A 14,122-nucleotide genomic window follows, 5' to 3' on the forward strand; every position below is an offset into this window, starting at 1 on the left:
TCCACCTGCCAGGCCTTTGAAGCCAATGCTATACTGAATTAGACTATAGCATCAGTTCAAGTCCAGACACAGTTTAAGAACTGTGACCTTACAAAAGAAATAGCATGCTCCTTTCTGGAGGTAAATATTTTCTGCTTGAGTCTCTCGACTTTTTTTATACTAAAGGTCCATTAAAACAATAAACAACCACACACGCACACACACACGAAAATGTGGCCCACATTAAAGAGAGAAAACACTCAATGGTAGCAGACTGAGAGAAGGCTTAGGTTAGATATTGGAAAGAGACTTTGGAATTACTATAATAGAACTCCTAAATTACCTTGAGGAAAAGGTGGGCTCTGTATACATGAAGAGATGGAAGAATTTCAGTAGGGCAGGGACAGTTTTTTTTTTTTTAGTCAAATGGATTGGTTGGGCATCGTGGCTCACGCCTGTAATCCCAGCACTTTGGGAGGCCGAGGCAGGTGGATCGCCTGAGGTCAGGAGTTTGAGACCAGCCTGGCCAACATGGTGAAACTGCGTCTCTACTAAAAATATAAGAATTAGCCGAGTGTGGTGGCAGGCACCTGTAATCCCAGCTTCTTGGGAGGCTGAGGCAGGATAATTGCTTGAACCCGGGAGGTGGGGGTTGCAGTGAGCCAAGATCGTGTCACTGCACTCCAGCCTATGGGACAAGAGTGAGACTCAAAAACAACAACAAACAAATGGATAATGATGGGGACAAAGATACAAGAGAAGAAAACTGCAAACCAATATCCTTCATGGATATACATGCGACAGTCTTCAACAAAATGCTCAGCAACCAAATCCAACAGCACACTACAAAAGATTATACACCATGATCAAGTGGGATCTGTCCCAGGAAAGCAAGAGTGGTTCAACATATGAAAATTAATTTATGTAATATACCACATAGTAGAATGAAGGGAAAAACCATGTGGTCATCTCAGTTGATAGAGAAAAAAACCTTTGACAAAATTCAGCAGCCTTTCATGATTTAAAAAAAACCAAAACAGCCAGGCGCAGTGGCTCGTGAGTGCCTGTAATCCCAAGCACTTTGGGAGGCCAAGGCGGGTGGATCACCTGAGGTCAGGAGTTCAAGATTGGCCTGGCCAACATGGTGAAACCCCATCTCTACTAAAAATACAAAAATTAGCTGGGCATGGTGGCGGGCACCTGTAATCCCAGCTACTCCAGGAGGCTGAGGCAGGAAAATCGCTTGAACCCAGGAGGTGGAGGTTGCAGTGAGCCGAGGTCGCACCACTGTACTCCAGCCTGGGTGACACAGTGAGACTCCGTCTCAAAAAAAAAAAAGACAAAACAAAACAGCAAACTGGGAATAGAGGGGAATTTAGTATGATCAAGGGGATTCTTGAAAAACCCACAGCTAACATCATACTTAATGGTTAAAGACTGAAAGGTTTCCCTCTAACGTCAGGAACAAGACAAGGATGCTTGCTTTCACTACTGCAATTCAGCCTTATGCTATAAGTCCTAGCCAGAGCAATTAGGCAATAAAAAAGAAAAAGAAAAGATATAGAAAACAAAGGCACAGACACATTCTGTCTCTCTCTCTCTCTCTCTCTCTCTCTGTCTGCCTCTGTCTCTGTCTCTCTCTCTCTCTGCCTGTGTCTCTCTCTCTCTCCCTCCCCACTTCTCTCCCCCTCTCTCCCCCCACCTCCCTCTGTCTCTCTCCCTCTCTCCCTCTCTCCCTCTCTCCCTCTCTGTCTCTCTGTTTCTCTCTCCCCTGAAGATTGTTGAAATTGTTTGCTTAAGTAGGCATTTAACTGGGTTGGAGTCAGCCTGGAAAACTTGTCTCCCTGAGGTTGGTGGCAGCTCAAAATCTCATTTCAGTTTTAGCCTTAGCTAGGCTGCTTGGGGTCTGTCCTGTTTGATCATGTTTCAGAAGTCAGCCAAAGAAAGGTTTGGGCAGAGTTTCTATGTATAGCCTGGAGCTCCCTGCCTCTGACTCCTTTCTGGGGTTTCCTTATCACTTTCCAGAGGCTTTGGTCTGTAGGTTTGTTTTTTTCTGTTTTTTTTTTGTTGTTGTTGTTTGTTTGTTTTGTTTTGTGTGTGTGTGTGTGTGTGTGTCTTTTTTTTTTTTTTTTTTTGAGACGGAGTCTTGCTCTGTCACCCAGGCTGTAGTGCAGTGGTTCAATCTCGGCTCACTGCAACCTCCACCTCCCGGGTTCACAGTTCTCCTGCCTCAGCCTCCCAAGTAGCTGGGACTACAGGTGCATGCCACCATGCCTGGCTAATTTTTTGTATTTTTAGTAAAGACAGGGTTTCACTGTGTTAGGATGGTCTTGATCTCCTGACCTCGTGATCCACCCGCCTGTGCCTCCCAAAGTGCTGGGATTACAGGTGTGAGCCACCGCGCCTGGCCACGGGCTATAGGTTTTTTATGGGAGTTTTAGCTGGTCTGTAAGGCATGGACTATGGCTTTTTCTCAGGTTAAAAGCCATAAAAACAGGAAACATGCCCTTTGTAATAACACATATGTTATAACGTATATGTTTCAACTCGCCTCCAGTATCTGCTTGTTTTTGGTTGCTCTCCGTCAGGTCATTCTTTATGTTTTTTCCAGTTTATAGTTGTTATCTGCAGGAAGATGGGTCAAGTCGGTGCTACTCAGCCATCCATGTCTCCCTAAGTGCTATTTGTATACATCTTCAGGTTCTATTTCTTTTAACTGCCTGCTTTCTTGTGATCACTGTTATTGCCTCCAGCAGCTCTCCCATGTCAGTCTAATATAATTAACCTTAGCAGTAGTGAAGGATACCAAGGAAAGTCAGTTAGCCCAGGCAATGGGGTTTTCAGACTCTTTCTACTAAAACAAAGTGCCTCTGATTTAACTGTCTGTTAGAGGACCTTCCCATATACCCAAATCTTTAGGTCCAGTCTGAATGGTTAATGTTGCCCAGAGTGCAGAATCAGTATTTCTTTTGTGTTTTCTACAGCAGAGTCAGAAAGCTTTGTACAATTTTGGTCTATCTAGATATTTATCTTAAAAAAAAAAAAAAACCCACATCCCTTTATATAACATATCCAATGTTTTATTTCTTAAACAAATTTGGAAATTTGGAGGGCTGGTCACTGGTTACTTTTGGTTGTATTTTTTGAAATAATATTTTGTGTATCAATAGTATATGATAGAGATATAATGGACTTACTATTGTTGGCTTATTGTAAAATGCAAATGGATAATGAATTGTGCTTTTCTGTGTTTCTTCTTCCTGATTAGCTCCTGGGCTATAACGAAAAGCCGATAAATCTACAAATGTTTATTGGGACAGCAGATGATCGATATTTACGACCTCATGCATTTTACCAGGTGCATCGAATCACTGGGAAGACAGTCGCTACTGCAAGCCAAGAGATAATAATTGCCAGTACAAAAGTTCTGGAAATTCCACTTCTTCCTGAAAACAATATGTCAGCCAGGTATTTTGAAATATACCTAAAATGTGCAGTTCTTTTTTTCTCTATATTTTCAGAGAAAAATGTAAATATATTTTTGAATATAAATATAAAATACTGTTCTAATGGTATTACATAAATAATGTACATTTAGTACATTTTCTAAGAGTGGTAGCATATTTCCAGAAGGAAAATTCAATTCAGTAAGTGTTTCTATACTATATACTACCAGGCAAGCCATTATCCTAGGTGAGAGGGATATAAATACTGTATCTGGATTTTCATCAAATGGCTCACAGTCTATCTAATAGGGTAGACAATAAATAAACAATTATGATACAATTATGATTTTTTTATTTCCTTAAGGAAAACTTTTGACTTTACCTCCAGGCATCCCACTTGACCCATTTCCAAATAAGATAAGGTGGCCAACTTCTGAAAGAGAATGCAATAGAGTTTTGTACCAAGAGATTAGTTAGGATTATATATAGTTGCCTCTAATAGAAACCTGATATGCAGTGGCTTGAACGGTTAGAGGTTTAGTGTTTTATCACATAAAAGAAATATACAGGTAGACATTTTAGGGCTAGCACAGTAGCTGCGTAAGTCATTAGGGCCCCAAGCAAGTTTTTTCTTCTCTGACATCTTTAGCATGTGGTTTCCATCCTAAAGATTTTCTTACGATCTAAAATGGCTGTTGGAGCTCTAGCCATGACATCCTTATTACCAGAAGGGATAATAAAGAGAAAGATATGGAGGAAGGGTAAAAGGGAACTTCCATTGGAGTTGAATCCTCTTTTAAGAGCCTTTCCCTAAAACCTACTTAACAACTCTACATCTCATTGATCATGCTTGTATGTAAGGAACACATGATTATGTTTACCAGAACACACTGTCACCTCAAATAATTTAGGGAGGCCAAGCACCATGGCTCATGCCTGTAATCCCAGTACTTCAGGAGGCCGAGGCAGGCAAATCACCTGAGCTCAGGAGTTTGAGACCAGCCTGAGCAACATGGCGAAACCCTGTCTCTACTAAAATTACAAAAATTAACTGGGTGCAGTGGTGCCTGTCTGTAGTCCTAGCTGCTTGGGAGTCTGAAGTGGGAGGATTGCTTGCCCGGGAGGCAGAGGTTGCCATTAGCCGAGATAGCGCCACTATACTCCAGCCTGGCCAAGAGTGAGATCCTGTCTTTAAAAACAAAAAAAAAGGCCGGGCGCGGTGGCTCAAGCCTGTAATCCCAGCACTTTGGGAGGCCGAGACGGGCGGATCACGAGGTCAGGAGATCGAGACCATCCTGGCTAACACGGTGAAACCCCGTCTCTACTAAAAAATACAAAAAAACTAGCCGGGCGAGGTGGCGGGCGCCTGTAGTCCCAGCTACTCGGGAGGCTGAGGCAGGAGAATAGTGTGAACCCAGGAGGCGGAGCTTGCAGTGAGCTGAGATCCGGCCACTGCACTCCAGCCTGGGCGACAGAGCCAGACTCCGTCTCAAAAAAATAAAATAAAATAAAATAAAAATAAAAACAAAAAAACAAACAAAACAATGTAGGGGCTGTTACTAAGGAAGAAGTAAAGGAAGGATATGGAGTAGGCACCTATCAATGGGTAGTAGGCACAACCAGGCATGGGAAACTTAGATTTTTATAACAGAAATTGTTTTCAAACTATACTACAGACTTTTTTTTTTTTTTTGAGATGGAGTCTTGCTCTGTCGCCCATGCTGGAGTGCAGTGGCATGATCTCGGCTCACTGCAAGCTCCGCCTCCTGGGTTGATGCCATTCTCCTGCTCCAGCCTTCTGAGCAGTTAGGACTACAGGCGCCCACCATCACGCCTGGCTAATTTTTTTGTATTTTTAGTAGAGACGGGGTTTCACCGTGTTAGCCAGGATGGTCTCAATCTCCTGACCTCGTGATCCTCCCATCTTGGCCTCCCAAAGTGCTGGGATTACAGGTGCGAGCCACCGCACCTGGCCCACAGACCTTTCTTAAGGTGGGAATAACATCCATCCCAGGCTACCGCAAGAACAGTACTCAAGAACCCAACCCAGCAAATCATTGCAAAGGGGCTATGACGGAGTTTTTTCATGGCAAAGGCAGACAGCTAAGCTGATAATCTCTACTCTTTATTTTTTTTAAGACAGTCTCAGTCTGTTGCCCAGGCTGGAGTACAGTGACACCATCTCGGCTCACTACAACCTCTGCCTCCCAGGCTCAGGTGATTCTCGTGCTTCAGCCACCCAAGTAGCTGAGATTACACACTGTGCACCACCACTCCTGGCAAATTTTTGTATTTTTAGTAGAGACAGGGTTTTGCCATGTTGACCAGGCTGGTCTTGAACTCCTGGCCTCAAGCAGTCCACCTGCTTTAGCCTCCCAAAGTGCTGGGATTGCAGATGTGAGCCACTGCACCAGCCTTAAACATTTGTGTTCTATAATGTAGAAAGAACTTTGGAATCTCAGCCTGTATTTATTCAGATACTCAAGCAAAACTTTTTCTTGAGAAAAATATTGACACCAGGTATCCTATTGGACACATTTTCAAATAAGGTAAGGTGCCCAATCTCTGAATGAGAGTACAAGTAAACTGGCACAAGACAGGGATGCCCTCTCTCACCACTCCTATTCAACATAGTGTTGGAAGTTCTGGCTAGGGCGATCAGGCAAGAGAAAGAAATAAAGGGTATTCAGTTAGGAAAAGAAGAAGTCAAATTGTCCCTGTTTGCAGATGACATGATTGTATATTTAGAAAACCCCATTGTCTCAGTCCAAAATCTCCTTAAGCTGATAAGCAACTTCAGCAAAGTCTCAGGATACAAAATTAATGTGCAAAAATCACAAGCATTCTTATACACCAGTAACAGACAAACAGAGAACCAAATCATGAATGAACTTCCATTCACAATTGCTTCAAAGAGAATAAAATACCTAGGAATCCAACTTACAAGGGATGTAAAGGACCTCTTCAAGGAGAACTACAAACCACTGCTCAGTGAAATAAAAGAGGACACAAACAAATGGAGGAACATACCATGCTCATGGATAGGAAGAATCAATATCGTGAAAATGGCCATACTGCCCAAGGTTATTTATAGATTCAATGCCATCCCCATCAAGCTACCAATGAGTTTCTTCACAGAATTGGAAAAAACTGCTTTAAAGTTCATATGGAACCAAAAAAGAGCCCGCATTGCCAAGACAATCCTAAGTCAAAAGGACAAAGCTGGAGGCGTCACGCTACCTGACTTCAAACTATACTACAAGGCTACAGTAACCAAAACAGCATGGTACTGGTACCAAAACAGAGATATAGACCAATGGAACAGAACAGAGTCCTCAGAAATAATACCACACATCTACAGCCATCTGATCTTTGACAAACCTGAGAGAAACAAGAAATGGGGAAAGGATTCCCTATTAATAAATGGTGCTGGGAAAATTGGCTAGCCATAAGTAGAAAGCTGAAACTGGATCCTTTCCTTACTCCTTATATGAAATTAATTCAAGATGGATTAGAGACTTAAATGTTAGACCTAATACCATAAAAACCCTAGAAGATAACCTAGGTAGTACCATTCAGGACATAGGCATGGGCAAGGACTTCATGTCTAAAACACCAAAAGCAACGGCAGCAAAAGCCAAAATTGACAAATGGGATCCAATTAAACTAAAGAGCTTCTGCACAGCAAAAGAAACTACCATCAGAGTGAACAGGCAACCTACAGAATGGGAGAAAATTTTTGCAATCTACTCATCTGACAAAGGGCTAATATCCAGAATCTACAAAGAACTCAAACAAATATACAAGAAAAAAACAAACAACCCCATCAAAAAGTGGGCAAAGGATATGAACAGACATTTCTCAAAAGAGGACATTCATACAGCCAACAGACACATGAAAAAATGTTCATCATCACTCGCCATCAGAGAAATGCAAATCAAAACCACAATGAGATACCATCTCACACCAGTTAGAATGGCAATCATTAAAAAGTCAGGAAACAACAGGTGTTGGAGAGGATGTGGAGAAATAGGAACACTCTTACACTGTTGGTGGGATTGTAAACTAGTTCAACCATTATGGAAAACAGTATGGCGATTCCTCAAGGATCTAGAACTAGATGTACCATATGACCCAGCCATCCCACTACTGGCTATATACCCAAAGGATTATAAATCATGCTGCTATAAAGACACATGCACACGTATGTTTATTGCGGCACTATTCACAATAGCAAAGACTTGGAATCAACCCAAATGTCCATCTGTGACAGACTGGATTAAGAAAATGTGGCACATATACACCATGGAATACTATGCAGCCATAAAAAAGGAGTTTGCGTCCTTTGTAGGGACATGGATGCAGCTGGAAACCATCATTCTTAGCAAACTATCACAAGAACAGAAAACCAAACACCGCATGTTCTCACTCATAGGTGGGAACTGAACAATGAGATCACTTGGACTTGGGAAGGAGAACATCACACACTGGGGCCTATCATGGGGCGGGGGGAGGGATTGCATTGGGAGTTATACATGATATAAATGATGAATTGATGGGTGCCGACGAGTTGATGGGTGCAGCACACCAACATGGCACAAGTATACATATATAACAAACCTGCACGTTATGCACATGTACCCTACAACTTAAAGTATAATAAAAAATAATAAAAAAGAGAGAGTACAAGTAGCCTTCTTCCCTTTTGTTCTGGCATCTTACTTTTTTATATAGCATCAGAAGCATGTGATATGTGATTAGTCAGTTGTAGAGGGACGTTTAAAAATCACCTTTGAACTATCTTTTTCCAAAAACTCAAGAAATTGATCCCTAGACTATAGTTTGCAGGCCATGTTTGCATTCATTCCTCTGGATATTCAAAGCACGATATTCGAATCAAGTTAAATAGAAAAATTACAAGTTTATTCTGTTTCTTGACTTGAGGGACAGTATGAGAAATAGCCATAAACATACTTCATAATCTGAAAAACCACTATTAAAGACAGTTTCTCTTAAATTGGTCACTATTGCATGCATGTGTGCATGCACACACAAACACAGTCCTTTCAACTTAAAGGAAAAAAGTTAGTGTTTCCTGTTGGCGTGGTAGATTTTGCTTTATCATACAACAAGCGGCCTATAACAACTTTATCACATTTACTTTTTGCCTTGGCTTCCAGGAACTTCATAGTCAAGCTCATTTACAGTAATTATAGTAATTTCTTCAACTCTAGACTTGGAGTTTACTTCCTATTGTGTTTTAAAATTTTTTCTATTTATTTTTTCTTGGCTTTATTTGTATCTATATTGTAAAATGCCTCATATCCTTTCTGAAAATAATATATAAACCAATAAATAGAAAAGAGTACATTAACTTCTATGAAAAATTATCAAGAAATTGGGAAAGGCTCATATCCCAAATAATATGAAAGAATTGGAGCAGTAGGATCTAAATTTACCTGTCCTCCATCATCTTCCATTTACTAGCGCATGGAACAAGGGTAATAGTCATAATTTATGTCCCTTCCTCAGCCAGATCTGGCATATACTGTCTGTGTGTATTAGACCAGAAAGGACCAGGCTGCAGAAATACCACTATGACTGGTAACATACAGCTAGTCCTCCACCTGCAACCCTACCACACACATACCTGAAACTTCTTGACCATTCTGTCTGCTCTGTACTGGTAGATTGTGGAACAGGAGTTCTATAGGACCCAAGCATTGTGTATATTGGAGAGAGGATTAAATAAGGGGCAACTAGGATGTTACTAAACATAAAAAACCTTTTTTAGGTACTGTAGGTAACAGGGTAGCTAATGATGAATGAGCCTATTTACTCAGTAGCTAATTGTTAGGATAAACTAGTATCCTAGTAGCTTGTTGAATGTAACTATATTATTCAGCACAGTGGTTAAATATAATAAGTTTCAGATAATGGTGGGTTTAAAGTTCCCAGGTGACAGATAAGACCATGGTTCAAAATAATTTATGCATAAGTGAGCCTTAAGTATGTATTGTCTTTACTGTTCTTTTAAGGCAATAAGGTGTGGAAAAATTGGTAGATATTCCCTTGGTTTTGCCTACTAAGCCACAGGCTTGGTTATTTCAAGCCTAATCTCTTTTTTAAGACCATTACACTAACCCTTAAGCCTACCCTACAAGATGCTTTAAATATAGGATGCCAGTATTTATTGCCTTAGCAATTTGCAGCTCCTCTGTTTTTTAACATTGGATTAATATCAATGTAGCAGTGCTACACCTTGATTTAAAATGGCTTGATGGCTCACGCCTGTAATCCCAGCACTTTGGGAGGCTGAGGTGGGCGGATCACAAGGTCAGGAGATCGAGACCATCCTGGACAACATGGTGAAACCCGTCTCTACTGAAAATACAAAAAAATTAGCTGGGCATAGTGGTGCGTGGCTGTAATCCCAGCTACTTGGGAGGCTGAGGCAGGAGAATCCCTTGAACCTGGGAGGCGGAGGTTGCAGGGAGCCGAGATGGCGTCACTGCACTCCAGCCTGGCAACAGAGCAAGACTCCGTCTCAAAACATAAATAAATACATTAAATAAATAAATCAATGTAGTTTTAAAGATAATTTAATACTTATTTTCATTGCTACATAAGAGTTTTTTTCTTGTTTTGTTTTGCTTGCTTTTTTGTTTTTTGCATTTAAGAGTTTTCAGATGTACTTTCTGGTACTGTTATTTCACATCTATTAGAAACTTAGCTTACTGCTAGAATGCCTTTGCTCAATACTTAATAACACAGATGATCTCTGCTACTTTCCCTGAAGACCCATGTTGACATGTTAGCATGAATAATCACTAATTTGATGTAACTTGATCAGTACTGCTTTGAGCTACAGTGCAATTGTTCAATATCAGTTATATAATTTGTTATCTATAAATGGCAAATGCTGTTTTAGTTTTCAAAATTGTTGCATTTAAAAAATGTCTTCTGTGTCTTTCTGAAGATGAAAAATTTGGAGTGGTTTAATTCCTTTTGGGATTCTTATTCTGCTTTACTTGTTGTCTTTTTTTTTTTTTTTTTTTTTTTTGTGAGCTCTGTCGCCCAGGCTGGAGAGCAATGGCATGATCTCGGCTCACTGCAACCTCTGCCTCCTGGGCTCAAGCAATTTTCCTGCCTCAGCCTCCCAAGTAGGTGGGACTACAGACACACGCCACCATGCCTGGCTAATTTTTGTATTTTAGTAGAGACAGGGTTTCACCATGTTGGTCAGGCTGGTCTTGAATTTATGACCTGAAGTAATCTGCCCACCTCAGCCTCCCAAAGTTCTGGGATTACAGGTATGAGCCACTGCGCCCGGCCGGTTCTTGTCTTGGTATCCTAGTTCTGTAATATATTGTCCTTCAAAGTGACTTCTGCAACCTCTGTGCAATAAGCATTGGGGTTGGAACTGTTGATAGATCCAGTAAGAGGACAGATAACAAGGAATGCCTTGTTAGCAAGGTTAGTATATTTGATCATAATTAGTTATCCGTTTGCTTTATTTTTCCAATATGTGAGTAACAAGGTATTTTGTAGCTTCTGTTGTTTCCTGCCACAATCGTGTGTTAAACAGTCATACTTAATAATAAAGTTAGCAGATGATGAAACGTTATACCTTAAATGCAGAACCTTCGTCTTATATGTGCGTTCCTTAAAAATTCAAGAATTTTAGCCTGATGGATTGTTTTTATTAATAAATACATCACTATAAAAGTCTAAATATGCTGTTAATGAATTATTTGTTCTTCTGACCTAGTTACATGTATAGAATTAAAGAGTCTTTACTTTATTTCAGCTGTTTAGTTCTAACACTCCGAAAATTTAATGGCTTAATAGTGATCACTCTGTTATTTTGCATGATTCTTTGGGTTGACTGAGCTCAGCTGATCCATTCACATGATGTCAGCTGGGGTCTCTTAAGTACCTGGATTCAGTGGGAGCTCAGCTGAGGTTTAACATCCAAAATGGCTAGGGTGGCTGGAGTGGTTAGGGATTGTCTGGGCCTTTCTCTGCACCATGCTAGTTGGACTTCTTACTCAGGACTCCAAGATAGCAAAAGTGGAAGTTACCAGTGTTCTTCAGTGCTAGGCTCATAACTTGCATACTGTCACTTGGCCACCCTCCATTTGTCAAAGCAAGTCATAGGCCAGTTCTCAAGGAGAGCAGGCATAGATACTGTACGTCTTAATGGCAGGAGGATAGGCATGCAAGTACAGGAATGAAGAGAAATTAGTAACTTGGCAGACAATCTACTATACTTAGTTTTGCACTTTTGTCATACAAAAATATTTTTAATGCCTAAACTTCAGTTTAGCAGAGAATAGCAATCATACATATCTTTCTGTTTTGACCTAATTTTGGGTAGTTTTTTTCTGACAAATTAACAATTTCTGTGTAGTTGAGTTGTTTATAACCACAATTATCAATAAACAAATTAAATTTTTATATTTTTCTCTTTAGTATTGATTGTGCAGGTATTTTGAAACTCCGCAATTCAGATATAGAACTTCGAAAAGGAGAAACTGATATTGGCAGAAAGAATACTAGAGTACGACTTGTGTTTCGTGTACACATCCCACAGCCCAATGGAAAAGTCCTTTCTCTGCAGATAGCCTCTATACCCGTTGAGTGCTGTAAGTGAGCTTGTGATGATGTTTTAAGATCTTATTTATAATAGCTTATTTTGTGTTTTACTTACAATGTAATGTATGCGTCTGAAGTGTAAGCTGAGGCATACAGTCTGGGTTGCTGGTTTGATTTTCTCATGTGGAAATGAGCTAACATGTTTGGGTGGAAGAGTACTGATCTTGGAATTAGAAAATGGTTTCTCATGATAGTTTGACTAGGTAGCTCTGTGAACTATGGACAAACTCTGTTGGCCACAGTTTTCTTATCTGTAAATGAGAATGGGGGCTTGATGCCATCTGAGGATCAAATCATGAAGCCATGATTCAGATGCTTTAAGTATCACTTGGTCATCTTCATTTCATTAAAATGTCAGCCTTCATGCTAGGAGGTGCTTAACCTCTGTAAGCTGACACTTTGGCTGTATAAGACTTAACACAGCTTTTATTCAAATTATTTACAACATCCGATTGAGATAGTGAATGTTTTTTCCTGACATATACAAAAGCCAGATATAAGAAAAGACCCTGGAACCTGACATGTACTCAATCCTGGGGAACTGTGGACCTTGGGCAGGTTAGCTAGTATGACTTGAAATATTGAGACTAGTACTTAGATCTTTAGGACATAATTTAGAATATTCTGATTCCTGTTTTATTTGCATAGGAGGAAACAGGCACAAGTATCTCTAGTATTCATTCAAGGTTATTTGCTTTTTGGTGATAGAGCTGTGCTACCTAGAAAACACGGAGTTTTGCTCTTCTTGCCCTGATTGGAGTGCAGTGGTGTAATCTTGGCTCACTGCAACCTCCACCTCCTAGGTTCAAGCAATTCTCCTGCCTCAGCCTCCCAAGTAGCTAGGATTACAGGCACCCACCACCACATCTGGCTAAGTTTTTGTATTTTTAATAGAGACAGAGTTTCATCACATTGGCCAGGCTGGTCTGGAAATCCTGACCTCAGGTGATCCACCTGCCTCGGCCTCCCAATGTGCAGGGATTACAGGCATGAGCCGCCGCGCTTGGCCAAACACATGTATTCTTTTTTTGGGGTGAGGGGGTTGGGTGTTTTTTGAGATGGAGTCTCACTGTCTTGCCCAGCCTGGAATGTGGTGGCGCAATCTCAGCTCGCTGCATCCTCCACCTCCAGGGTTCAAGCATTTCTCCCGCCTCAGCCTCCTGAGTAGCTGGGACTACAGGGGCATGCCACCATACCCGGCAAATTTTTGTGTTTTTAGTAGAGATAGGGTTTCACCATGTTGGCCAGGCTGGTCTTGAGCTTATGACCTGAAGTAATCTGCCCACCTCAGCCTCCCAAAGTTCTGGGATTACAGGTATGAGCCACTGCACCCAGCTTGTATTCTTATATTATTATTATTATTATTATTTTTTTTTTTTTTGAGGCGGAGTCTCGCTCTGTCGCCCGGACTGGAGTGCAGTGGCCAGATCTCAGCTCACTGCAAGCTCCGCCTCCCGGGTTTACGCCATTCTCCTGCCTCAGCCTCCCGAGTAGCTGGGACTACAGGCGCCCGCCACCTCGCCCGGCTAGTTTTTGTATTTTTAGTAGAGACGGGGTTTCACCATGTTAGCCAGGATGGTCTCGATCTCCTGACCTCGTGATCCGCCCGTCTCGGCCTCCCAAAGTGCTGGGATTACAGGCTTGAGCCACCGCGCCCGGCCTCTTATATTATTATTATTATTATTATTATTTTTAGACAGAGCCTCACTCTTTCACCCAGGCTTGAGTGCAATGGCACGATCTCGACTCACTGCAACCTCTACCTCCTGTGTTCAAGCGATTCTCCTGCCTCAGTCTCCTGAGTAGTTGGGATTACATGCGTGTGCCACCACGCTCAGCTAATTTTTGTATTTTTAGTAGAGATGGGGTTTCACCATGTTGGCCAGGCTGGTGTTGAACTCCTGACTTCGTGATTTGCCCACCTTGCCCTCCCAAAGTGCTGAGATTACAGGCGTGAGCCACCAGACCTAGCCCTGTATTCTTAATTTGGGGCCACATCTGCTATAAAATCTTTCATGCCTTCTTTTGCTGTTTGCTGA

At 41.3% G+C, this 14,122-nt stretch overlaps 1 protein-coding gene across 5 annotated transcripts in view; it reads left to right on the plus strand.

Moving 5' to 3' along the window:
- Window positions 1-14,122, plus strand: part of NFATC3 (nuclear factor of activated T cells 3) — a 159,483-nt gene that overhangs the window by 81,259 nt on the left and 64,102 nt on the right. For all 5 annotated transcript variants that reach the window (XR_004439242.1, XM_033219765.1, XM_033219764.1 and 2 more), the window contains exons 4-5: window positions 3,248-3,447; window positions 11,901-12,073. Coding sequence is in view for 4 of the 5 variants with exons in the window: in XM_033219765.1 (XP_033075656.1) it covers window positions 3,248-3,447; window positions 11,901-12,073 (373 nt within the window). In the remaining variant the exon portion in view is untranslated. The remainder of the gene's footprint in view (window positions 1-3,247; window positions 3,448-11,900; window positions 12,074-14,122) is intronic.

This window comes from Trachypithecus francoisi, unplaced genomic scaffold (genome assembly GCF_009764315.1).
Source record: "Trachypithecus francoisi isolate TF-2019V2 unplaced genomic scaffold, Tfra_2.0 Lachesis_group10, whole genome shotgun sequence".
Classification (NCBI taxonomy): Eukaryota; Metazoa; Chordata; class Mammalia; order Primates; family Cercopithecidae; genus Trachypithecus; species Trachypithecus francoisi.